We start from the raw sequence: 24,823 nt of genomic DNA on the forward strand, positions 1-24,823 counted from the left end.
AAGCATCGACCCCCCCCCCCCCCCTCCCCGGCGCACTGCACAATGCCCCCCTTTCACCTCTCGTACCGTGCGTAGCTCTGGATAAAAGAAGGAGAATGAGACTGTGGGGATATGTTGAACCTGTGCGAGGAAATACACCGACCTCGGCTGCCATTTTTTGGGGGGTGGGGGTTTGGTGCTCAAAGTGCCTTCGATCGTTTGAATGAAGGTGAACTCAGCACGAGTCTCCTCCTCTTTTCCAATCAGGTGTCAGGATTCGCTGACGTCACTTTCCGTTACCTGAGTATACTGAGAGTTATCTCTCAAAAAAAAGATCCTTCGTTCTTTTCGGGGTTCGTTGTTTTTAGTGGATAGCTCTAATTTACGAATGACAAAAGGAGAGATGGAATCCTTTAATGCAGTTTATTAACAGGGGAAAAAAGACGTCTGCACCGCAGCACGTTCGAGAACACAACAGTCGTAACTAAAATCACTTCCTGCTTCTCTTACTTTAACAGCCAATCAGAACCTATCAACATAAAAACATGTCTAAGGAATTATTAAACAACAGAATATAATTTAGGTATGCTTAACATGAAATAATATGATGCTCAAACATAAAACGATCATTAATAATAGAACATAAGCTTACACTTTCACTTTGCAGGACGTTTACAGTGGATTCGTTTTTAAAACAAATTTGCATCGTGTCTCTTAGCGTTTGTGGAAAGTGAATAGCAAATGAAACAACGGCTCACTCTGGGTGCGCCCGGGCCTACGTGGGTTTTCTTCGGGTACTCCATTTTCTTCCCACATTCCAAAAATATGATAGGCAGGCTGATTGGCTGGCAACCGGTTCAGGGTGTCCCCCGCCTACTGCCCAAAGACAGCTGGGATAGGCTCCAGCACCCCCCGCGACCCTTGTGAGGATCAAGTGGTTCGGAAAATGGATGGATGGATATTTCACTTATTGACAAACAACCAATTGGTTCCCCTTTACAACAATTTTTTTTTTCAATGTGGCTTTGACACTTCATATGTGCAACGTCGTAACGCGCTTTTTTTTTGTTCCACTTGGCAGCTCTGCCACTTAATCAGCGATTGGCAGTTTTGCTTTTCAGCGTTTGATTGAGGAGCGAAACATACATTTCGTCTCGCAAATCATGACGTGAAGAGTTGTCTTCATTTTAGACTTGTGGTCCTGTTACCGTTAATTGAAACACTTCCGAGATTTTTAAGGACCACTGTCAACCTCAGAAACAAACGTCAACGAACCAACATATGACATTTGAAATAGCGATGCAATAGTGAGGATGTATTAGAGCCAACTAAACCTCCAAACAGTTCAACCACTAGCAGCATTGCACATTCAACTTTATTTTGCAACCAGTTGATGCCTCCACAATATTGTACACACTCAAATAAATATCAAGAAAAAAAACCCAATAAAAACGCGACGGCCGGGCATTATTTACAAAACAACATACAAAACTGGTCCACTCCATTTGGTCCTTATTCACTCTGAGGCTTGTAGCTGACGGAGGTCACGATGAGACTCTGGGCATTTTGTGTCCTTCCGTTGACGATGAGGAACAAAGGAGAGTCCACGCGGATGCTCTTGAAGTCAAACGACTGGAAACCCCCCCCAAAAAACAACGCAACTTCAGACATAGGAGACCCGTCCGCGACGGAGCCTTTTCGCCAACGCTCACCTTGTCTTTGTGCGTGATGCTGTGTCGTTTCACCCGAGGCTCGGGAACCACCACCGTGTCTCCGATGAGGACCCCCCAGCTGTCGGCCGTGTTGTACACCATCACCACCACGCACGTCTCCTCGCTGTCCACCATGCCGAACGTACTGGAGAGCAAAGAAAGATGGAGCGTGGCGACAAGGAGGGAGAGAAAAGAAGAGAAGGTGCTACTTACAAGGCCATGCGATCCTGGGACGCCAGACTGAACACCACCTTCCCCAGGGCGGCCGCGCCGCCGTTGAGGCCGTGCGTCAGCGAGGATGATGGCCGCGACTCCAGGCTGCCCACGCGACCCGTCCATGAGCGGAAATCGGGAGAGGAACACGGGCCCAAAGACGAGGTGCTCAGGTTGGACAGCATGCCCCGTAGACGGCGCGCTTTCACCTTCCCCTGTGAACACCGTCCGACACACTCATTCATTCATTCATTCATTCATCTTCCAAGCCGCTTGATCCTCACTAGGGTCGCGGGGGGTGCTGGAGCCTATCCCAGCTGTCTTCGGGCAGTAGGCGGGGGACACCCTGAATCGGTTGCCAGCCAATCACAGGGCACACAGAGACGAACAACCATCCACGCTCACATTCACACCTAGGGACAATTTAGAGCGTCCAATCAGCCTGCCACGCATGTTTTTGGAATGTGGGAGGAAACCGGAGCACCCGGAGAAAACCCACGCAGGCCCGGGGAGAACATGCAAACTCCACACAGGGAGGCCAGAGCTGGAATCGAACCCGGTACCTCTGCACTGTGAAGCCGACGTGCTAACCACTGGACTACCGGGCTGCCCCGTCCGACACACTGTCAAACATTTTGCGGCCTTTCCCTTCAGCTAACATACACTATTACAAGACTAAAGTCGTACTTTCAAAATGAAATCGTTAACATATAAGAAGAGCGCGCCCACCTTTTTCTGACAGAGTTCTGTGACGTTGTTGAGGTACTCCATCAGCTGCTTTTCCTTCTCCGCAGGCACTGGCCAGCCGGGGTCCAAGGCGGCCGCGCGGCTGTAGCCCCCCAGCGCCGACCCAAACATTTCTTCGTACTGAAACAGGATGGCTCGGTTAAAGTGCAGCTCTGGGTAGCAGGCGGCGGCTCGGTCCACTCTTTCCTGGGAAGGCAGGAGGAACACGTGAGCAAGGATGGATTCATTTGTGGTTTCATTTGTGTGCGTATGTACTAACAGCCTGCGCATAGGCACTTAGAGCCTGTGTGGAAAACTGCGGCCTTTGTCCACAAGAGAAGAACAGGGATACGTAGGCGTTGCCTAAAATATCTGCAAAGACACGTCAAGCAGTTAGAGCAGGCAGAGAGTAGAGAGATTGCATTTGAAACCGTCTCAACTTTTGGACGCTCGGCACACTTACACCAGGATGTCCCGTCAGCGACGTCCAGTTGGACAGCTTGCCGGGCCATGTCCACGCTCTCCATAACCTGCTTTCCGTGCGTGTCGCCGTCCGCCGCCGGTAGCTGCCTCAGAACCATGGACATGTTGCGCAGAGACACTTTGTTCTTGCTCTAAAAAGAGGAGCGCTAAAGGTGAGTAATGATGTGCACCCGCCTCCACCCCTGTCGCGTCGTCTTGTACCTGCTGCAAGGCTCCCGTGAAGCAGTTCTTCGCAGCCATCAGGTCCCCCTTTTTCCAGTACTGCTCGCCAAGAGTGTTCCAGCCGTCCACCAAGCCAGGCTCCAGCTTGACAGCGCGGGAAAGGCAATCCTCTGCAGCGACGCTGAAATCTGGGCCTACGTTGAGGCACCTGCCCTTCAGCAGCAGAAACTCTGCTTTGTGCTTGTAGGAATCTGGGGGAGACATGTGGCACGCAACACAAGTTACTGCACAACATGAAAACAAGTTGGCCACACCAAACACAGCGCACTCGCTACCTTACCTTCTTTCTCCTGCAGCTTTTTCAGCACCTTTTCCAACTCGAGTGTGACATCTTCTTGTTTCCGGGCCGCCTCCTCCACGCTGTGAGTCTCAAAGTAACAGTCTCTGTAATTGTACAATTCATCTACCAACTCCTGCAACAGCAAAGAGGAGTAAAGACCAATCGATTATTTAATTTGTCATCCTATGTCGAAACAAATACCTGCGTCCACGTATGGGACTTTTGAGTCAACCAGTCAAATAAAACCAGCATCAAGTGTATGTCTTAAGATTTTTTAAAATCCCAGGACCCTTTTCAAGCATGAGCTGCTCACACACACGTATTTTTTTTAGCTGTTCAGGACACGAAGTTGACCGCGTGAAAGGTAGGCATTAAAACCAAACTGAATGCCAAGTAGTTCTTTATCACCAGTCAAAACGCGGAAAACAATTGCCTTTATGTCTTGGAGTTCACTGCTTTTGTGTTCCTCCGCCATCTTCTTCCTCAGTCTGCAACAAAATGAGTTAAGCTTGTCAAAAAAACGTCACGACTTGAGCATTAAAAGTAACACTTCGCACTTTGAATGAGGATGTAAACGACTCATTTCCCCACGAGGAAAAAAAACAACAACAAAGATTTGCGCAAATGGCTTTCACAAATAAGGATTTTGATTTAGGCTATAACGGAAGTGAGGTCAGTCCGCACGCCAAATGATTCCGACTAGGAACATCATCACATTAAGCTTCGGTATTCAAGTCTCGACGCATGACATGGGATTCAAAATGTTATAATCGCCGACTCAATAAGGTTACATTTGGAACAGGTGTAGGTAATTTTTGATCGAGAATTGGCTAGTTATGGAATACTTTCCGGATGATTAGGATGCTACTCGGATAACATTGAGTTGTGCACCACACGCTGCAGCGATCGCACGTTCCGCACTGTATGTTCATTGGGGGAGTTATTTTTGTGGCTTTTTCGCCAACATTACGGCTGCTGCTGCAGCATAGTTTGTTCGAGTAGCTATGTCAGACACATGGAGCAACATCCAGGCGCACAAGAAGCAGCTGGACTCCCTGCGGGAAAGGCTCCAGCGGCGGCGGAAAGAGCCGACGTCAAACGCGACTCAACCGGCCTCTGGTAAGATGCGGCGTTACCGTTTCTCACTTTTAGAGTTGACATCAACTTGATCCATAAATTGTAAACATAATATTTGGCCTCTAAATAATTGAAGCGGATTAAATCGGAAATAAATGCACCGAATCGCGTCGAAAATTGACTCGTTTTGGGGCGAGGTTGTTTGGAAATTGATTATTTCGTCAATATCTAATGTATTCATTGATGACTTTACTTTCACGTGTGTTGTGTGTCAGAGGTGACCACAAGCGCAGATGTCCCCGTGTCCAGGAGCGACAGCCCGGCTCCGTCGGCCGCGTCGGCTCCGTGCGGCGCGCGGGAGGACACCGCGAAACCTCCAGACCCTGAATTGGAGAAGAGGATGCTGGCCTATTTGTCGGATCTCAGTCTCTCTCTGCCGAAGGATTCGCTCGTTATCACCAAAGAAGTGAATGGCGTGAGTTGAGCAGAACGTCATGAACGTGGTACGTGGATGTAGATATAAATTATGTGGTCTTGTTCACAGTCTGAGACGGCCGTCGCTCATGAATGCATCCAGAGTCTTTTGCTCAAGTTCTCCGCTCAGGAGCTCATCGAAGTGCGGCAGCCGGCATTGTCGTCATCTTGTACGACGGTGGTCGTAGCGGTGGACCATACCAAACTATGGGCTATGATCGGATCAGGTGCCGGCGCCCCGCGGGCCGGAGTCAAGAGAAAAGCCGAGGAGCAGTCCCAGCACACGAGAAGTCCTGGCTTCTCGCCTTCGGTGCAGAGCTGCGCTTCTCCTCCGCGCCCCGCAGCCGCCGCCACAACCAATGTTTTGCCGGCGGCGTCTTGGCAGACGGCGGGCATGCTTGGTGCATCGGGGAGCAACGCTGACAAGAAAGGCAGAAGCAGTAAAAGTCATTCGTCTCACTTGGACATGGAAATTGAAAGCCTGCTCAACCAGCAGTCCACAAAAGAGCAGCAGAGTAAGAAGGTCAGATGAGGCGGCCAGCGGGATCATTGCCCTTAATCCACGTTGACTCGTCATGTGTCTCCCACGGGGGGTATAATTACTCGCACTGTACTTAAGTACAGATCCTTGTGTCAAAGTCGAAAAAAAAAATGTATCGGAGCACAAAAGTAAACATGATTACTTCTCTACATTACATTCCATAACCTTTTTTGAAACTCGGTACAAGTAGAAAACAACTTCCCTGAACACAAAATAGTTCTTTTAATAATTTAGCCTATATCGTCGTAGTACGGACAAAAAAATAAAATAAAATCTTGTTACATGTTGCATAAGAACTTTGTATGCCAGTAATAATGTAACGTTCTCCTCCACCATCACACTCGGCACCGGTTCTCAAGGATCTGTACTGAGCCCCCTGTTGTTCGCGCGCAACACATTTGACTGTTCTCCGACTCTTATTAGCGGTCCAGTTTGCGGAAAGTTTTTAACATGATAACAATCAAACCATTCTAGAAAATGTTCATTTACTCGAACCACAAGCAATTCACACTGAGCATGGAAATTGCCAGAATCGGACTGAGTAAGAAGTCTCGTAGATTTGAGTCTTTCCGACTCCAGGCGTCTCCTGAATGTTCCGTACCTTGTTACCCGCTTCGTTTAATCAGATACATATCACTTTCCCTTCCATGGTCATTACTCTCTCCCTCGTTCTCGTCTTCCCCTCCCTCCCTGTGCTCTGCAACTTGAAGTAACTGCGCCACCTGGTGTTGAAATACCTGTCATTACAAGTCCAAACGAAATGAATGCAATCAAACTTTAATTGTGCACCAATCTTCGGAGGGCCGGATTAAAAAGACCAACGGGCCGGATCCGGCCCGCGAGCCGTAGTTTATTCCCCATGGTCTTGAATAAGTTCACGGATGGAGAGTAACTTGTTTCCAAATCTGTTGAGTCATGCGCCATGAGCTCAAGTTTCCCCTATTTACATCTTTCTGGCGTTGTGTCATCATCCGCGCAGGTTGAAAAGAGCCCATTTTGTCTCTTGAGTAAAAAATAGTGCAGATTGTCTGTTTTGAGATGTCTGGAGTAAAAGTAAAAAGTTGTCTACATCCTCAAGTAAATACAGATACAATTCGGTAACAAACTCATGATATTTGTTTACTTGCCATTTCTGCTGACTTGTGACATGATGTTTTTAAAAATGTCTATTCATTCATTCATTCATCTTCTGAACCGCTATTTAAAATTTATTTTTATTTGTATTTTTTTTTAAAGGTTAGCCGAGAAATCCTGGAGCTACTTAATGCCAGCACAGCCAAAGAACAATCTATAGTGGAGAAGTTTCGCTCTCGCGGCCGCGCTCAAGTGCAAGAGTTTTGCGATCACGGCACCAAGGAGGAGTGCGTCCGCTCGGCGGACACGCCTCAACCCTGCACCAAACTCCACTTCCGGTCTGTTTCTTTGTTGCTCCGATGACCACAAGGCAGACTCTGAATTGACTTGTCACCGTTCATTCCCAGGCGCATCATCAACAATCACACGGACGAGAACCTGGGCGACTGTTCCTTCCTCAACACGTGTTTCCACATGGACACCTGCAAGTACGTCCACTATGAGATCGACAGCCCCCCCGAAGCCGAGGGGAGCCCGGCGGGGGCCCAGCCGGGCGCCGCTGAGCTTGGCCTGCACGGCGACGCTGACAGCAACGTGGGCAAACTCTTCCCCTCTCAGGTGAGGAAAAGCGTGACGCCATCAGGCGCCGCCTACCGCCAAGCTGACCCGACTGCTTTTGGACGGACAGTGGATCTGCTGTGACATTCGCTACTTGGACGTGTCCATCCTGGGCAAGTTTGCCGTGGTGATGGCTGACCCGCCCTGGGACATCCACATGGAGCTGCCCTACGGCACGCTGACGGACGACGAGATGAGGAAACTCAACATTCCCGTCCTGCAGGACGACGGCTTCCTCTTCCTCTGGGTGACCGGCAGGTAATCGCAGCCTTTTTGCGAGCTATTCCTGGCTCAAATTAAGGTGCAGGTGGCGCTATTCTGAACAATGCAACGCACGCTTATACTGGCTGAGCCTCCCACTGGCTCAACGGGCACCTTTTCTGCCATGCATTTATGACTGATGTTTTTCTTGGGTCCGATCCTAAAATGTGCTGCTCGTGTTGCAGTGCAAGCTGATGCCTTGCGCAGGTTCAAATGTACCACGACCCAGCCACGGTGGCTTTTGCCACGCTAACTATTTGCCGGAACCGATCGTGCTTCTGTCAATCTAGTCGTGGCGTCCGTGCCGCCTGTCAAATAAGAAACCATGCATTGCTTCAATTGTTCTGTCACAGTTTTATTTTTGAACTTGTGCTGTTCTCAAGAAAGTTGTCTTATATTTATTTTTAGTCGCGTCATTTTGTAGCTAGGTGGCCCGGTAGTTCAGTGAGTGATTAGCGCATCGGGTTCGCTCCCGGCTCCGGCCTTCCTGTGTGGAGTTTGCATGTTTTCCACGGGCCTGCGTGGGTTTTCTCCGGGTACTCTGGTTTCCTCCCACATTCCAAACACATACATGGCAGTCTGATTGAACACTGCAAAATTGTCCCTCGGTGTGATTGTTCAGTGTGGATGGTTGTTCGTCTCTGCGTGCCCTGCGATTGGCTGGCAACCGGTTCAGGGTGTTCCTCCACCTACTGCCCGAAGACAGCTGGGATAGGTTCCAGCACACCCAGTGACCCTTGTGAGGATAAAGCGCATCAGCAAATGGATAGATGGATGTATTCCTTCTCTACATTCGACTGCGTCTCATGTCCGTTTACTCTTATGACACAGTGCCCCCTAGTGCTCAAACTGAAACAGCGCATAATCGAAATGCCTTGCGTTTCAAATGCAACGTCAAAATAGCATAAATGACACATTGGTAAGAAAAAAAGTTTTGTTTTTCTTGTTGGTCACTCAATATATGATTTTCATTTTCAAAGTATTTTTTTTCCCTTCCCCTCATTTCTTATAGAGCGATGGAGTTGGGGAGGGAGTGTCTGAGTCTGTGGGGGTAAGTGGTGCCGCCGCGTCGCCGCCGGCGTGATGTCTTCCATGCCTTGGCAAAGCGCATGACTAAACTCCTCGTGTGCCAGCTATGAACGTATTGATGAAATCATCTGGGTTAAGACCAACCAACTTCAGAGAATCATCCGGACAGGAAGAACAGGACATTGGCTGAATCACGGCAAGGAGCACTGCCTGGTGCGTTGCCGCCTGCCGTAGGTCTCGGCCACCAGTGTTTCAAACCTGTCTCTGTCCAGGTGGGCGTCAAAGGCAACCCTCAGGGATTCAACAGAGGTTTGGACTGTGACGTCATCGTTGCCGAGGTAATGCAGTGACACTCCCGGCCCGCTTGAGAATGCTGCGTAGAAACCGTCTAACGTCCCGCTTAGGTCCGTTCCACCAGTCACAAACCCGACGAGATCTACGGAATGATCGAGAGACTCTCGCCGGGAACCAGGAAGATCGAGCTCTTCGGTCGACCGCACAACGTGCAGCCCAACTGGTATGTGGCGCTTTTCAAAGCCACCGCTGCTCCGTGTGCGCTCGTTGTGCTATACTCGTTTTTTTTTTTTGCGCTTTCCCAGGGTGACGCTTGGGAACCAGCTGGACGGGATTCACCTACTGGATCCGGAGGTGGTGGCCCGCTTCAAGGAACGCTACCCGGACGGCGTCATCTCCAAACCCAAGAACATGCAGACGCCACATAATTGACACGCGGTGGATGCAGCCAGCACGCATCACGGCCTCCATCCACTGTTTTTTAATACTCTGCAAACCATGAATTTATATTTTTTTTAACCTAATGTAAGTTGTGGTTTCTGATGAACTCTGTCGTAATGTGATGAATGAATTCAATAGATTTGACTGCCTTTTGGCGCAATTATCTGACATACATACAGTACATAGTGCTATTTTAAGTGTAACCAATGTCTCAACGAGTTTCCTTTAACAGAAAATGACTACAAATTACTATTTCTGTTGAATGTGTGTTTTTTTTAATATGCTTACCCCTTTTGGAGGCCCCAAGGAGCCACTTGGTTTTCTTCAATATCCGCCTGTTGCCATTCGTGTTTCAGACCAAGTGCAGGGAGATGAGTGAGATTATTTCAGTTGATAACGGTGCCTCGAGATACGAGTGACCCCACCTATGTTTTTGAGATATGTGCCATGAAAACTTGAGGTATGAGCGCTGTATGGTGGCAAGTGACTCGGTTCGCAAAAAGCGGCAGTATCAACTCAAGTAAGACGAATCGGTAACAAAGGCGGTGGAAAGCACCAAGCAGTAAAATCAAGGACAAATCATGCTGAGTCGAACGCCAAAGAATACAAGTGAGTTTTGAGGAGGGCTTTAAAGATGGGCAGCGAGGAGGCTTGCCGAATGTTCAGTGGGGATGTATGTTATGGTAGAAAGATTCCAAATAGAGACTTCAAGCTGTTTATTACGTTCATGCAGATGTCATTGGCAGCACCATAGACACACATTTAAATGTTAATGAGCCGTTTTTTAACAGAGTTTGCATGTCCTCCCCGGGCCTGCGTGGGTTTTCTCCGTGTACTCCCGTTTCCTCCCTCATTCCAAAAACATGCGTGGCAGGCTGATTGGACACTCTAAATTGGCCCTAGAAATTGGATGGATGGATGGATTTTCATGCAGCACAGCATTCCGGTACCTTTGAAACCTGTTCACAGCGCAAAGACCGGATGGCTCATACCCAGAAAAGCAATCTGGTGCATGCGGTCAAGTAAAAGGATGAATGCACAGCCAGCCATTTATTGGGGACAGCAAGCAACCAAGAACTCGACTTATTGTTGACAGGAGACATGGTTTGATGGAGAGAAGATCTCAAGTCAGGCGGTGGCTTACAACACCACACATTCCAAAGAGAAGCACGAATGCCTCCCAATGTCAAACAACCGTTACAGTCCTCGATGGGTGCCGAGGTAGCTCCACTACCTTTTTATAACCCATTGGAATATTAACTCATTCAGTACTAGCCAATTCTAGACCAAGTCTGAACAGACTTTTAAAAACGTCTTTGGGAGTTAATGAGGAGCAACTTGTTGACAGACAGAGGCCTCACTGCTTCACAATGGTTGTTTTGCATTTGTCCAATATGTCTCCGAAGATCACCACAACAGTTCAGTTGCTATACATTTGACGAAATGACCCGGATGAATGAGAATATTCACACGCACCCTTTAAGGCATAGGTGTCAAACTCAGGTCCTGGAGGGCCGCTGCCCTGCATGTTTTCCAAGTCTCCCTGTTGCAACACACCTGATTCAAATCAACAAATTCAATGTCAGGCTTGCGCAGAGCTTGCTGATGATCTGATCATTTGAATCAGGTGTGTTGCAACAGGGAGACTTGGAAAACATGCAGGACAAAGGCCCTCCAGGACCTGAGTTTGACACCTATTCTTTAAGGTATAGGTATCTAATCGCAAACAGTTCAGCAACATGTAGATTAATAATGTTGCGCTGTAGCACTTTGAGGTCATTTGTTTGCCAGTGTATTAGAAATCAAATGTATCGTTATTAGACCGATTATGGCGCAACACTCACGGGCGGCGGTTTATCCTCTGCGAAGAATGTCTAATTACTCCAATAGAAGAAGAGAATTCGAGAAAATAGCCAAGCCTCCAGTACATTTTGTCTGTCTTTCCTATACTGCCCCCTCGTGGTGCAGAACGAGCAGCAAGTTGTGCATTAAACAAAAAAAATGTGATTTAAAAACCTTTTCATTCTTTTTAAGTCTGTAATTATGACATTACAGTTTTTTTAAGTAAAATGTTATTCAGTGCTATAAACCCCCCACAAATATTATCTGTACCTTTTTTTGTGGAGGCTGGAGCAGAATGGGATTTCCACCCATCTCAGTGATTTGAGGTCCAAGTGTTTTGGGTGTGATCCATGAAGGAATTAAACTGATATTTGAAGGATGTGTCACTTTTTGTGTGCTCGGTTGGGTGCTGAGAGGTTTTTAGAATGTTTTTTTCCCAGTCGGTCGCTGGCACATGATGACGATGTTGAGCTCACTTTTGCCGATTGACGACAGCTCGTCTGAGTTTGTTGGAATTGGACAGAAAGGTGAAGACGAGTCATCTCATCTCATCTCATCTCATTCCGGCGAGGTGACGCAGGTGAGCTCGCTCCATCGGGCACCCATGAAACTTTTTGCCGCTCTTGTGGCGCAAGATAAGCGTCTCGTCTTTGTTGTTCGGTCGCCGTTTACGAGGAATTGCCCGTGAAACGTGACACTCGGTGACCAAACCAACCAGTTTGTCGTCTGTCTTTTCGTCTCGCGTGCGTGCGGAGCGGAAGCTTTTTATTTAACGCTTTCCGGACTCGCCTCCCGTTTGTAGCACGCGGCGGAAGGTAAACGCCGCTTATATTTAACTTCGGCTTATCTTTTACTTAAAAGTTTAGCCTTCAGTTTCGTTTTATTGGGCTTTGGCGAACCTTCTGCATACGTTTGACGGTTTCGAACCCCCACCCGTCCAAGGGCCCGACGTAGCCAACTTCTCTCGCCAAAGTTGAATGGAGAGACGTTCTTTTCTATCAGTCATGCTAAATGCGGACTTGACTTGTAGTACAACTATACAGTATCATGTCGCGTTCTTATAAGTGTGCTTATAAAGAGTCACCGAGTGAAAACATTCAAGATCTCTGCCTGTGTTTTAGGAAACGGTCACCGAATGAGGCCTGAGCAGAAAATGTCATTCGAACTGTGTTGTCAATGTATCTCCTGTTGAGCACGGAGTGATTTCGGGGCTCTTGTTTCTCCCCCTGGCCAATTTCATTCGAACCCTTGAAATGCCTGTTATGGTAAACGTGTCCTTTCAGCATGAACATGTTTCGGAAAGAAAAACACTCGGCAGCAGCTGCCACCACTCCGCCGCTGCCGCCGAGGCCCGGCAAACAGGTTGGGACGGACCAGAGTGGGTTGACGGGGATGCCGACAGGATTTGGTGCAACGGTTGAGCCGCAGGAGGAGGCCGAGGCGCAGGCCGAGTCGATGGCGCAGATCCTTGATGCACAGGATACAGCTGCGACTCAGCAGGTAAGTGTTGACACGTAAACACTGTCATGTTGGCACTTGCTGCCTTTTCACTGCACTGACGTTTTTGTACAGGGAAGCAACCGCAAAGCCGCAGGTCTCCCAAAGTCCAAGGTGTGTGCATACGCGTGAAGCTGAATAATCCAAACAAAAGTCACACATGAATGGCACGTCTGTTTGCAGAAGACTCGGGTGATGGGTGTGATGCAGAAAGTCAACCCGTTTAAGAGTTCTTCGTCACAGGTAAGACAAAACGTGCGCTCTTGACGTGCTGCGCTGTCCGTACAGGCTCATTAAAAAAATAAAAATGAAACCCTCCTCTATCACAGACCCCTTCCGCAGTTACTGCTGATTCACCTGAACTGGGAACAGACGCCACACAGGTCAGAAGAGTTGTACGAACTCATTGGTGGATATTTTCAACTGATACTTGTCGATCGACAAAGGGCTTCCCCAAGGAGCAGACAAAATGAGAAATAATCTATTTCAAGTGTGCCCCCTCCTCCCCAAAAAAATCTCCAGGGGTCACCATCCAATACTGACGATTCTTGGAGTTTTGTACATGGGTTGAAGCGGCAATTCATAATACAATCAGCATTTTGACAGACTGTCTTTTCTGTGAGATCTTGTCATGTTGCAAATTCTAGCGAGCAGGGAGTAGGGAATGATGACTCGTTCATACTCCCAAATCACAACGAAAACATGCTTTGTGGACTTTTTGGCAATTAGTCCACGAGTTGACGTGGCTAATCCAGCCGCAATCAGAATTTTGACAGACTGGCAATTTGAGGACATCTCGAGTGAGCAACCTAAATAATTCTGACATTCCGAGTAGCCACCCACGTTGTTTGGAGTGTTCTCACTTATGGAAGAAAATGAATAAAATGCACAACGTGGCATATCTCTCAATGACGTTACGCATTTGAAAATATGTAAGGCAGGAGCATGTTGACTGAAGTCAAGCTCCTCTTGAAATTACCTTCACGAATATTACAAGCAAGGGGTTGAGGATGAACAACACTACCCTCTTGTGGCCAAATAGCAAATCGTTCCCTTGAAAAAGTGACGTCTCATCCCGCAGAACCCGGGAATGCTGAAAGGGATGATTCAGAAAGTCAACCCGTTCAAGTCTTCAGTACAGGTGCGACCCCCCCCCCCCCACGCCCCCAGCACCATAATGTGAAAATGAGCCAAAATGTTGAATTGGCGAAGATGCAAAGTTTGGTCTCCATTTCAGGCGGCTCACAAGGAGCCTCAGGAGGAGTCTACAGAAACCCAACAGACAGAATTGGATGGTAAAGAGGTGCGCATCCACAGTGACACTTTTCAGCTGCAAAGTGCAACAATTGATTCATCCACAACTAGTTTGATAACCAGTGAGTGGTTTGGATCGGAGATTCTCAACTTGTGTGTCAGGACCCAAAAGCTTGTCGTGGAAAGGACGTGTTCTTAAATATTTTTCTTATTCTGCAATCTTATAGAGGCTTACCAAGTTCCCACATGGAACATAATTAGGTAAGCGACAAGAAGTGGAGTGGCTGCCACTAGTTGACTCTGTGAACACAGTGAAGCTCAACCATGGTCCAAATCCTCCAAATTTCACCCTCAAAGCAGGAAATCTTCTCCAATTTGAAAGCAGACTTTTTTTTGTCTTTTTTCAAAATCAGACACTCGCAAAGGTTCCTTTTTACTTTGGAAAACGACGATCAACTATTTTGCTGCTTTTCCGACGGATGCAACGGATCAAGCCAGGAACCATATCGGAATCAATTCATGTGTCCATGACGGGATGGCCATCCATCCATCCATCCATCCATCATCTACCGCTTATCCGGGGCCGGGTCGCGGGGGCAACAGCTTTAGCAGGGAAGCCCAGACTTTCCTCTCCCTAGCTACTTCTTCCAGCTCTCCCCGGGGGATCCCGAGTCGTTCCCAGGCAAGCTGGGTGACATAGTCTCTCCAGCGTGTCCTGGGTCTTCCTCGGGGTCTCCTCCCGGTGGGACATGACCGGAACACCTCACCGGGGAGGCGCTCAGGAGGCATCCGAATCAGATGCCCAAGCCACCTCATCTGGCTCCTCTCGATGTGGAGGAGAAGCGGCTCGACTCTGAGCCCCTCCCGGATGACCGAGCTTCTCACCTTATCTCTAAGGGAGAGCCCGGACACCCTGCGGAGAAAACTCATTTCAGCCGCTTGTATCCGGGATCTCGTTCTTTCGGTCACGACCCATAGCTCGTGACCATAGGTGAGGGTTGGGACGTAGATCGACCGGTAAATTGAGAGCTTCGCCCTTTGGCTCAGCTCCTTCTTCACCACGACAGACCGATACAACGTCCGCATCACAGCAGACGCTGCACCGATCCGCCTGTCGATCTCCCGCTCCCTCCTACCCCCACTCGTGAACAAGACCCCAAGATACTTGAACTCCTCCACTTGGGGTAAGATCTCCTCCCCGACCCGGAGGGGGCACTCCACCCTTTTCCGACTGAGGACCATGGTTTCAGATTTGGAGGTGCTGATTTTCATCCCAACCGCTTCACACATCATCTGCAAAAAGCAGGGATGTAATACTGAGGCCCCCAAAACGGACCCCCTCAACGCTTCGGCTGCGCCTAGAAATTCTGTCCATAAAGGTTATGAACAGAATCGGCGACAAAGGGCAGCCTTGGCGGAGTCCTACCCCCACTGGAAACGATTCCGACTTACTGCCGGCAATGCGAACCAAACTCTGACATCGGTGGTATAGTGACCGAACAGCCCGTATCAGGGGGTTCGGTACCCCATACCCACGAAGCACCCCCCACAGAACTCCCCGAGGGACACGGTCAAACGCCTTCTCCAAGTCCACAAAACACATGTAGACTGGTTGGGCGAATTCCCACATACCCTCAAGGACCCTGCTAAGGGTGTAGAGCTGGTCCACTGTTCCACGGCCGGGACGAAAACCACACTGCTCCTCCTCAATCTGAGGCTCGATTTCCTGACGGACCCTCCTCTCCAGCACCCCTGAATAGACCTTACCAGGGAGGCTGAGGAGTGTGATCCCTCTGTAGTTGGAACACACCCTCCGGTCCCCCTTTTTAAAAAGAGGGACTACCACCCCGATCTGCCAATCCAGAGGCACTCTCCCTGTTGACCACGCGATGTTGCAGAGGCGTGTCAACCAGGACAGCCCCACAACATCCAGAGCCTTGAGGAACTCCGGGCGGATCTCATCCACCCCTGGGGCCTTGCCACCGAGGAGCTTTTTAACCACATCGGTGACTTCAACCACAGAGATAGGAGAGCCCACCTCAGAGTCCTCGGGCTCTGCTTCCTCCAAGGAAGGCGTGTTGGTGGAGTTGAGGAGGTCTTCGAAGTACTCTGCCCACCGGTTCACAACGTCCCGAGTCGAAGTCAGCAGCGCCCCATCCCCACTGTACACAGTGTTAGTGGTGCACTGCTTCCCCCTCCTGAGACGTCGGATGGTGGACCAGAATTTCCTCGAAGCCGTGCGGAAGTCGGCTTCCATGGCCTCACCGAACTCTTCCCACGCTCGGCTTTTTGCCTCGGCGACCACCGAAGCCGCGGTCCGCTTGGCCAGTCGATACCCGTCAGCTGCCTCTGGGGTCCCACAGGCCATAAAGGCTCGATAGGACTCCTTCTTCAGCTTGACGGCATCCCTTACTGCTGGTGTCCACCAGCGAGTACGGGGATTGCCGCCACGACAGGCACCAACCACCTTACGGCCACAACTCAGATTGGCCGCCTCAACAATAGAGGAACATGGTCCACTCGGGCTCAATGTCCCCCGCCTCCCCCGGAACATGGGAAAAGCTCTGTCGGAGGTGGGAGTTGAAACTCCTTCTGACGGGGGATTCCGCCAGACGCTCCCAACAAACCCTCACTATACGTTTGGGTCTGCCAGGACGGACCAGCATCTTCCCCCACCATCGGAGCCTACTCACCACCAGGTAGTGATCAGTTGACAGCTCCGCCCCTCTCTTCACACGAGTGTCCAGAACATGCGGCCGCAAATCCGATGATACAACTACAAAGTCGATCATCGAACTGCGGCCTAGGGTGTCCTGGTGCCAAGTGCACATATGGACACCCTTATGTTTGAACAAGGTGTTCGTTATGGACAATCCGTGACGAGCACAGAAGTCCAATAACAAAACACCACTCGGGTTTTGATCGGGGGGGGCGTTCCTCCCAATCACGCCCCTCCAGGTATCACTGTCATTGCCCACGTGAGCATTGAAGTCCCCCAGCAGAACAATGGAGTCCCCAGCAGGAGTACTCTCCAGCACACCCTCCAAGGACTCCAAAAAGGGTGGGTATTCTGAGCTGTTGTTTGGTGCATATGCACAAACAACAGTCAGGACCCGTCCACCCACCCGAAGGCGGAGGGAGGCAAACCTCTCGTCTACCGGTGTGAACCCCAATGTACAGGCACTGAGCCTGGGGGCAATGAGTATGCCCACACCTGCTCTGCGCCTCTCACCGTGAGCAACTCCAGAGTGGAAGAGAGTCCAACCCCTCTCGAGAGAACTGGTACCAGAACCCAGGCTGTGTGTGGAGGCAAGTCCGACTATATCCAGTCGGAAATTCTCTGCCTCACATACCAGCTCGGGCTCCTTCCCTGCCAGAGAGGTGACATTCCATGTCCCAAGAGCTAGCTTCTGCAGCCGAGGATCGGACCGCCAGGGTCCCCGCCTTTGGCTGCCGCCCAGCTCACATTGCACCCGACCCCTTTGGCCCCTCTCATGGGTGGTGAGCCCATGGGAAGGGGGACCCACGTTGCCTCTTCGGGCTGTGCCCGGCCGGGCCCCATGGGTGTAAGCCCGGCCACCAGGCGCCTGCCAACGAGCCCCACCTCCAGGCCTGGCTCCAGAGGGGGGCCCCGGTGACCCGCGTCCGGGCAAGGGAAACTGAGATCCATTAATTTTACTCATCATAAGGGGTCTTTTGAGCCGTGCTTTGTCTGGCCCCTCACCTAGAACCTGTTTGCCATGGGTGACCCTGCCAGGGGCATAAAGCCCCAGACAACTTAGCTTCTAGGATCATTGGGACACACAAACCCCTCCACCACGGTAAGGTGACGACTCACTGAGGGGACTGATTTTGTCGTTTATGCAATTCATCCATGAATCGACAGACTAGTTTTTTTTTAAATTCAAATAATCTTTTGTTTGGTGCCCGGTTGAAAATTTCTGTTCCCTGCTTTCATTTGTGTTTGCTTGATTATTTAGAACCCCGGAATGCTCGCGAGTGTTGTACAGAAGGTCAACCCATTCAAATCCTGGCAGTCTAAGGTAAATGATCGCGTCCGTCAACTCGGAGGAGCCGCACATTGGCTTTTGTTTTGCTTCTTTTCGAATGACAGACTGTTGATTTTTTTTTTTTCTTCCCCTCCTCCAGCCCGACACCGCTCTTGGCCAAGAAAGCCTGACGGACAACCTGCCCGAGAAGCCGGTAGAGGTAGATATTTTTATTTGTTTTTTCAGATGACAAAGGTGGTAGACAAACGTCAAATCTTATCTTGATCTGACACGTCTGTCCAGTTGTCACCCAGAAAGCTCCAACCCTGATAGTATACCTTGGAATATGTAAGATCTGAGATAAATTTGCTCGTGAGAGCAAATGAAAGTGAAAATGACGAGTCACGTATTCCTGAATGTGCCGTTTTTTATTTTATTTTTGCGGCACATGTCTTGCTTACTTCTTTTCGTAATTTCCCTAAAATAAATAGCCTTTTCATTGGTTTCTTCATTAATGGGGGACACATGTACACATCCATCCCTTTCCAACACGGCTTATCCTGAATAGGGTCGCGGGAATTGCCAGAGCCTCTCCCTGTTAACTTTGGACAAAAGGCGGGGATAAACCCCTGAACTGGTCACCAGTCACTCACTGAGCAACATATAGAGATGAACAACCATACAAACCCACATTCACATCATCACTGAGTGGGAACTGATCCCACGTAAGTTCCACCACACCATACTGAAAAAAAAATTTGTCACCCATCATAAGTTAAGTGTTAGGATGTCTTTTTCACCCAATGAGACGTGTGTGTGTGTGTGTGTGCGCAGACACCACACGAGGAGACGGACTCTGTGGCATCTGTGAAGCAGGTAAAAATGAACAAAGATGTCTTGATGTTTCACCTTAAGCTGTAAAGTGTTATCTGCATGTTGAAAAGTACTTAAAGCATTTGGAATTATGTGTCAAAAAAAAAAAAATACCACCATGGCCAGATCGAAGAACCTTTTTGTAAAATAAGTCTCAACTCGAAAATGCAATTTTGCGTTGAATGTGGATGACAAAATATGGAAGGAAAACGTTTGTGGCAGGAATGAAAATGAAATTCTGGTAAAATTCAAATGTTTGTTGTTGTTCACCCAGGACGGGGCATCATGGCCCGCCCCCGAGAGCTCAGACGCCGACACCATCGCGGAGACACGCGTAAGACGCCATGAGGCTTCGTAGCTTCAATGGTCAAATGCTTCTTTGCACTAACTCTCTGGCCTCAGTCTGTTTGGTACGTACATGATCCCAGTAGCAATGAGCTGAACAGCAGAGCGAATGAGCAGCCGAAGAAACGAAAGGTTTGATTTGCAATTGCCAAATGTCACCTAGCCACTCCTTGTAACAAAATCGTTTGCTATTGTTGCCTGGCAGACCTTCAGAATCAAAAGAATTCTTCCCACTTCACTGTTTCGCTCAAGTGCCAAGGTATGAGTCTACCGCATGGTTTGGCTTTAGTCCCGCACGTCTTCAGATTGATTTGATTGATTTAATCTGCAGGACTCAGATGCCCGCACTGAGGTAGCGCACAGGACGCCCAACGCCGTGACGCTCGCTCAACTTCGAAACTAAGTCCAAATTTTCAACATGGCCCTCTAGAAAAGAAGTGGAAAGAACATATTTTTTGACTTCGCCGTCGTGCTTCAACTTAATGCAACGCAAAGTGCCCATCCATCATTGCAAAAATGAAAATCCCTGTCATGTTGTAATTTGTGTTGCGCGGCGTGTAGGAGGTGGAGATCCAACCGCTGGAGATGGTCGACATGCCCGCGTTGGACGACGTCAACGCCGCGGACCCGCTGGAGGTATTTCACTTTTGATACCAGTGCGTGCACGAGCTAGATATCAAAAGAGAAACGCTTCTTTTCCAGGATGAAGACGGACTCCTGGCGTGGTGGAGAACAGTTGACGGTATGTACGCGCATTTGGTGGCAAGCAAATGAGCTCGTTGTGGACTCCCGTCACTTGTCGTCATGTGCCTTTGGCTCAGGGTGGAGCGAGTGGAATGAGACCACCCAAGACCACCAGTCTGAAGAGTAAGTTGATTTTTTTTGGGGGGGGGGGGGGGGCGATGGTGTCCCTATTGCTTTCTAGAGCAAAAAACATGATAGGGAGAGCGCCATCTTATTTTCCTGGGAGGGGGTCCACATACAGTGAAACTCCTCTACAACAAAATCATGTTTGCTGCAAGAATTTTTTCACAACAGGGGACTTTTCACGATAGCATATTTCTCACATGTAAACACACAGAAACACGTGTGTACTCTTTATTTTTATTGGAATAGTGCAAAAGTATGAGCATACACTTCATATAGCCAGCGTAGAAAGACAAAAAGGGAAAAAAATGGCAAAATTTACGATCAGCATTCACTTTCACTTCCACCGGTTTCTTGCATAATGTCTTTGACTTTGCTTCCGCCATCTTTCATTTTTATTATTTTTATCCTGTCTTCAAGCGTTAAAGCTTTTCTTCACTCCCTGGTCCGTTTTTGTAGCCACTTTAGCAATGCAACGTTCATGCTATGTCTGAAACTAAAAATAACAAATACTTGCTGTACTACTGCGCATGGGTAAGCCACTGTGGTGTTTGCTTTTGCCGTTTCCGAGCTAAGCAGTAGGAGTCGCTGTAGGCTGATGTTGGATTCGATTTTTGCGGAAGGCTTGTTTTCGTTGTAGTGAATCTCATTGCGAGGCAAAGAAAAATATTTCATATAACATAACAGGGGGACTTTTCGTCGTAGGGGGAGCAGAAAAGTGGGAATGGTTTTTAATGCATGAAGGTTTTTTTCACACTAAGGGGGTATTTTTGCCCATGTAGTTTTCGTTGTAGAGGAGCTTCACTGTAATCCCAAGAGCAGTTAAATGTCCCTATGACGGCTACCCGTAAATGTCACAGGAATTCAAAAGTGAGCCTTTTTTAAGAAAATGCTTCAAAAAACGATTGGACATGAAGATGAAGTGCTCACAATTCTGCAGACCCCCTCCCCAGTGAGCGAACCAGGCCATAAAGCGAATGACTGTTGAAAGCAGCATTGATCATGACTATTTGGGCCACAGGGTGGTGGAAGAAGCGGCGGACCGCGTGTTCATGGCGGCTCGCTTGTTCGTGCGCCTGTTCAACCAGCGCGGCGCCTCGCTCCAACAGCGCATCCTGGCGCTGTTGGCACTGGCCGACGCCGCCGACAACTTCCACAAGAAGACTGTCTCGGCCAGCGTGGGCGGCGGCGTGGCACCATCTGTCACCACCATCACGGGACTCATCCTGGCCCCGTTCACGGCCGGAACGTCGCTCATCGTCACGGCGGTGGGCATCGGCGTAGCCACGGCGGGCGGCCTCACCTCCGCCTCCGCCAACATCACCGACACGGTGCATTCCAAGACGGACCGCAAGAAGGTGGAGAAGATGATCCAGGACTACCAGGAGGAGATGAACGACATCAAGGACTGTCTCCAGTTCTTACAGGTGAGCTCTTTGCAAAATTGCCCTTTGAGCATTTCTTTCTTATCCAGCTTTTGTCCCATCTTCTCGCCCGCTCTTTGTCTTGGGTTATGTCCTTCCCATTTAAATACCTAAGTTCTGGATGTGTACTTTGCCACTTTCACGGCCATTTCGCCTCACTTTTGTTTTTTATAAATGAAGGATTGTGTGTGATGTGGCTTTCGCCGTCTCCTATACTCACTGAAGCATTTTAGCAATGAAGGCTGTACGCATCCGGTGGTACATGTGAAACTGTAAATACTGTTCGGTGCTGTTGTAAAATACAATCTCTATGGCCAATTGCATTTAGCAATAACATTTTTTAAAAGCAGGAAACATTTTCTATGAATGTGTGTGTGAAAGCGATAGCGGGCTGACGACGCTCGGATCACGCGTCACGTAACAGGAAGATGCTGAGAATTGAGTGGCTCATTGTTTGTAAAGTACTCACCCTTTTGTGGTTCGCAAATCTTAAGCAAACACTGTCACTTGCGTTCCCCGTGAGACACGGTGCGTTAGGATTGTTTACACAGGAGTACATTTCAAATTCCTATACTTGGAAAAAAATTCTGAGCACTAACGGTTAAAAGGAACTGGTATCGTGTCAGTATTGGTCTTGTGGGATTATTTAACAAGCCTTTGCAGGAATAACTAATTTTGGTATTGTGACAATACTCACTACGCTATTACTAAACATTTATTTATATATATACTATATATATATATGTATATATATATATGCCTATATGAAACAAAAATACAGTAATCCCTCATTTATCGCGGTTAATGGGGACCAAAACCACCCTCGATAAACGAAAATCTGCAAAGTAGCGTCCAATTAACATAAACAGGCAAAAATAAAAGTTTTTTTTTTTAAGTCCGCAAATGGTCCGCGAGAAGCTGCAAAACAGCAAGTCATATAGCGCAACATATACAGTACTGTACTCCATGTATATGTAAAAAAAATGAAACGAAAATAAAATTTAACACGTTTGAAAAAATCCGCGGTGCATTGAACCTGTGATAAACGAACCGCGAAGTAGCGAGGCATCACTGTACTAGCATAATTTCATATCACCGTGGAGCAATAAAGTTTCCAAAAACCTCTTTTTTCGAAAAACAACTTCCACCACTTCCACAACAACAACAACAACACCAACTTCCAATTGGTGAACAGATCACATGTTGGGTCAGCTGACTGCCGATTCCTCTTGTTTTGCTTCTGAATGAGGAGAGAGGATTCCACTGATGCTCAGTGGAGTGGCGGATCTATTCTAATGGGATACAGGCTCCGATGCCGAGCCAAAACCTAAAAATAAAAGGGCTTCCTCCATTTGCCTGATCACCTTTAACAGAAGGCCTTAAATTAGCAACGCTTCAGAAATAACTTGAAGAAAATGAAATGACTGAAGCAATCCGTGCGGATGGGACCCTCCGGGTTGGTCAGCGCTTTGCTTTCCTCCCCGCCAGGAAGGCATGGAAACTCTCGAGGAGTGGAACTTTGAGCAGTATGCCCAGAGCATATCCCAGAAGCATCTGAACCAGAACGTCAAACACGTCATGAAGGAGGGCGGCCGGGCCGGCAAGGCTTTGGTCATCAACACGGAGAGCTTGATCAACACGGTCCAGGTTCTCAGTGTGGCAGGGGGCGCCGCCAAAGCCGCTCAGGTCATGAGCATCACCACCGGGGTCATGTCCGGACTCTTCCTGGCGCTCGATATCTTCTTCTTGGCCAAGGACTCGGTAGAACTGCGGAAGGGCGCCAAGACTGAGTTTGCCGCCAAGATCCGAGAGGTTTGCAAGGACCTGCAGGACGGGCTCCTGGAGCTCAACCGCATCAAGGAAGAGCTCCAGAAGACCATGGACGGCATCCAGGTGGAGGAAGAGGACGATGAGGACGAGGACGATGAACGCATCAAGTCAGAGCTAAAGAAACTTAGCGAGCTGGAGGAGTGATGACCCCTGGCCACAGCCGTCACGCTTTGTACCATTTGCAATCTTTGTCTTGTGAACCGAAGAACTGATTTTTAGTTTCTTTCAATAAAACCGTCAGATTTCTGATCTCTCCTCATTGTCATGGTTACATGAAGTCCGCTTGCCTGCTACATGAAAAGCTGCTTCAGGCAGCAGTTTAGAAGAAGAAAACCTTTATTAGTCTCACAATGGAGAAATTCCAGATTCACAGCAGCAAAGTTATGAAAGGAAGAAGTAGAACAACAAAAAATAGGAGCTGCTGGAAAGGCAGCCACTCTCGCGGCGCCATTTTGAAGTCAAAAATAACAAAAATAACAACACAACACATAGGACAGAGACAGTCGTGCAATCTTCACCACTTTTCTGCATACACTTTGTTGTCTGAAGCAGTTATAGATGAAAGAGGAGAGGATCAAAGTGTCCTTTCTCCAGCGGATCAGAGACGTCATGCTGAAAATGTGCACACGTCTGCTACAAGCTAAGTTTTGAAAGCAAACGCAAAGCTGTAGCATCCATTGACGAAAAGAGATTAGTTCACTTCTCCTGTCCCATGTAATCCGCTTCAAACTCCAAGCCGCGACTCCCAGCTCCAAATCCGCATCAGCACTCCGCGCCAACCTTACTTAAGACCTTAACCTTCCTCACTCTGTACACAATTATAATCAGTTTTTCGTGGTCCTCAGCCAGGCTCCATATAGGCTGTGACTTTGTCCTTTCGACTAAAATCCTAACCGAGGCGAAGCTTAGAATTTAGCATTACCTTTGGCCAGCAACATATTTCCTAAGTGTGAAGCTGACATACGTTCCCACATAGGGTTTTTGGAGTAATGGTTAAGGCTGATTTTGTATATGTACTTTATATAGGTGCTGTAAAGTGACCCCCCCCCCACGCCCCCCCCCCCAAAATATTCTTATCAATCAGACACAACATAGAATATTGTTAACAAGACTGCCAATTGAAAAAAAAATCGCCATATCGAAAATCAGGTTCCAGTCATGAAAAATCAGGCCTGCATTCCAACTGTCGGAAAGTGCGGGCGTGTCCACTGAACGTGGAGATAACATACTGTGCTCGTTCTTCACCTGTCAATCAAATACACTGGTTTGTGCCCAAGTGTCACATCATTTGCAGGCTAAAAGGGTGTGATGCTGTGGTTAGTAAATGGCAAAGCATTTCTTTTATATAGTGTCTCCAAATGACTGCGCTCCTCAAATATTGGCACAGTGGAGCCAACTTGTTAGCTTGCTAAGTTGTTAGCTTACGGGCTCACAAACAAAGTAAACGGTTCACTTTGCTTTAACTGTATCTGTTATGT

General features: G+C 48.5%; 3 protein-coding genes across 3 annotated transcripts; 2 read left to right on the plus strand and 1 right to left on the minus strand.

Annotated features, from left to right (window-relative positions):
- Positions 1-1,336: 1,336 nt before the first annotated feature.
- ttc5 (tetratricopeptide repeat domain 5) lies at positions 1,337-4,284 on the minus strand. Its single transcript, XM_052063169.1, has 9 exons — positions 4,049-4,284; positions 3,616-3,748; positions 3,315-3,526; positions 3,094-3,244; positions 2,911-3,002; positions 2,634-2,837; positions 1,905-2,119; positions 1,692-1,836; positions 1,337-1,611 (listed from the first exon to the last, which is right to left on the minus strand). The coding sequence occupies exons 1-9, from the start codon at positions 4,088-4,090 to the stop codon at positions 1,492-1,494; spliced, it is 1,314 nt and encodes a 437-aa protein (XP_051919129.1). The 5' UTR covers positions 4,091-4,284; the 3' UTR covers positions 1,337-1,491.
- A 60-nt stretch (positions 4,285-4,344) lies between these two features.
- mettl3 (methyltransferase like 3) lies at positions 4,345-9,896 on the plus strand. Its single transcript, XM_052063034.1, has 11 exons — positions 4,345-4,734; positions 4,968-5,167; positions 5,237-5,689; positions 6,944-7,119; positions 7,189-7,399; positions 7,470-7,657; positions 8,673-8,711; positions 8,794-8,902; positions 8,962-9,027; positions 9,094-9,206; positions 9,289-9,896. Exons 1-11 carry the CDS (start codon positions 4,620-4,622, stop codon positions 9,413-9,415), a joined length of 1,797 nt encoding a protein of 598 aa, XP_051918994.1. The 5' UTR covers positions 4,345-4,619; the 3' UTR covers positions 9,416-9,896.
- A 9,001-nt stretch (positions 9,897-18,897) lies between these two features.
- LOC127599095 (apolipoprotein L4-like) lies at positions 18,898-23,591 on the plus strand. The gene is made up of 7 exons (XM_052062807.1): positions 18,898-19,483; positions 19,556-19,576; positions 19,786-19,860; positions 19,927-19,966; positions 20,046-20,091; positions 21,113-21,518; positions 23,004-23,591. The coding sequence occupies exons 3-7, from the start codon at positions 19,810-19,812 to the stop codon at positions 23,487-23,489; spliced, it is 1,029 nt and encodes a 342-aa protein (XP_051918767.1). The 5' UTR covers positions 18,898-19,483; positions 19,556-19,576; positions 19,786-19,809; the 3' UTR covers positions 23,490-23,591.
- The last annotated feature ends 1,232 nt before the right edge of the window (positions 23,592-24,823 follow it).

The sequence above is a fragment of the Hippocampus zosterae genome, chromosome 1 (genome assembly GCF_025434085.1).
Source record: "Hippocampus zosterae strain Florida chromosome 1, ASM2543408v3, whole genome shotgun sequence".
In the NCBI taxonomy this organism is placed as follows: Eukaryota; Metazoa; Chordata; class Actinopteri; order Syngnathiformes; family Syngnathidae; genus Hippocampus; species Hippocampus zosterae.

What these genes read in the sequence shown, in the direction of transcription:
- ttc5 (XM_052063169.1), bottom strand. Translation starts at nt 4,090, where the DNA reads ATGGCGGAGGAACACAAAAGCAGTGAACTCCAAGACATAAAG. An exon ending in GTGAACTCCAAGACATAAAG is followed by an intron (nt 3,749 to 4,048) that starts GCAATTGTTTTC and finishes TTGCTGTTGCAG; the next exon opens with GAGTTGGTAGATGAATTGTA. An exon ending in TCCCAGGATCGCATGGCCTT is followed by an intron (nt 1,837 to 1,904) that starts GTAAGTAGCACC and finishes TTTGCTCTCCAG; the next exon opens with TACGTTCGGCATGGTGGACA.
- mettl3 (XM_052063034.1), top strand. Translation starts at nt 4,620, where the DNA reads ATGTCAGACACATGGAGCAACATCCAGGCGCACAAGAAGCAGCTGGAC. An exon ending in CGCGACTCAACCGGCCTCTG is followed by an intron (nt 4,735 to 4,967) that starts GTAAGATGCGGC and finishes GTTGTGTGTCAG; the next exon opens with AGGTGACCACAAGCGCAGAT. An exon ending in TCACCAAAGAAGTGAATGGC is followed by an intron (nt 5,168 to 5,236) that starts GTGAGTTGAGCA and finishes TCTTGTTCACAG; the next exon opens with TCTGAGACGGCCGTCGCTCA.
- LOC127599095 (XM_052062807.1), top strand. Translation starts at nt 19,810, where the DNA reads ATGGTCGACATGCCCGCGTTGGACGACGTCAACGCCGCGGACCCGCTG. An exon ending in ACGCCGCGGACCCGCTGGAG is followed by an intron (nt 19,861 to 19,926) that starts GTATTTCACTTT and finishes CTTCTTTTCCAG; the next exon opens with GATGAAGACGGACTCCTGGC. An exon ending in GTGGTGGAGAACAGTTGACG is followed by an intron (nt 19,967 to 20,045) that starts GTATGTACGCGC and finishes CCTTTGGCTCAG; the next exon opens with GGTGGAGCGAGTGGAATGAG.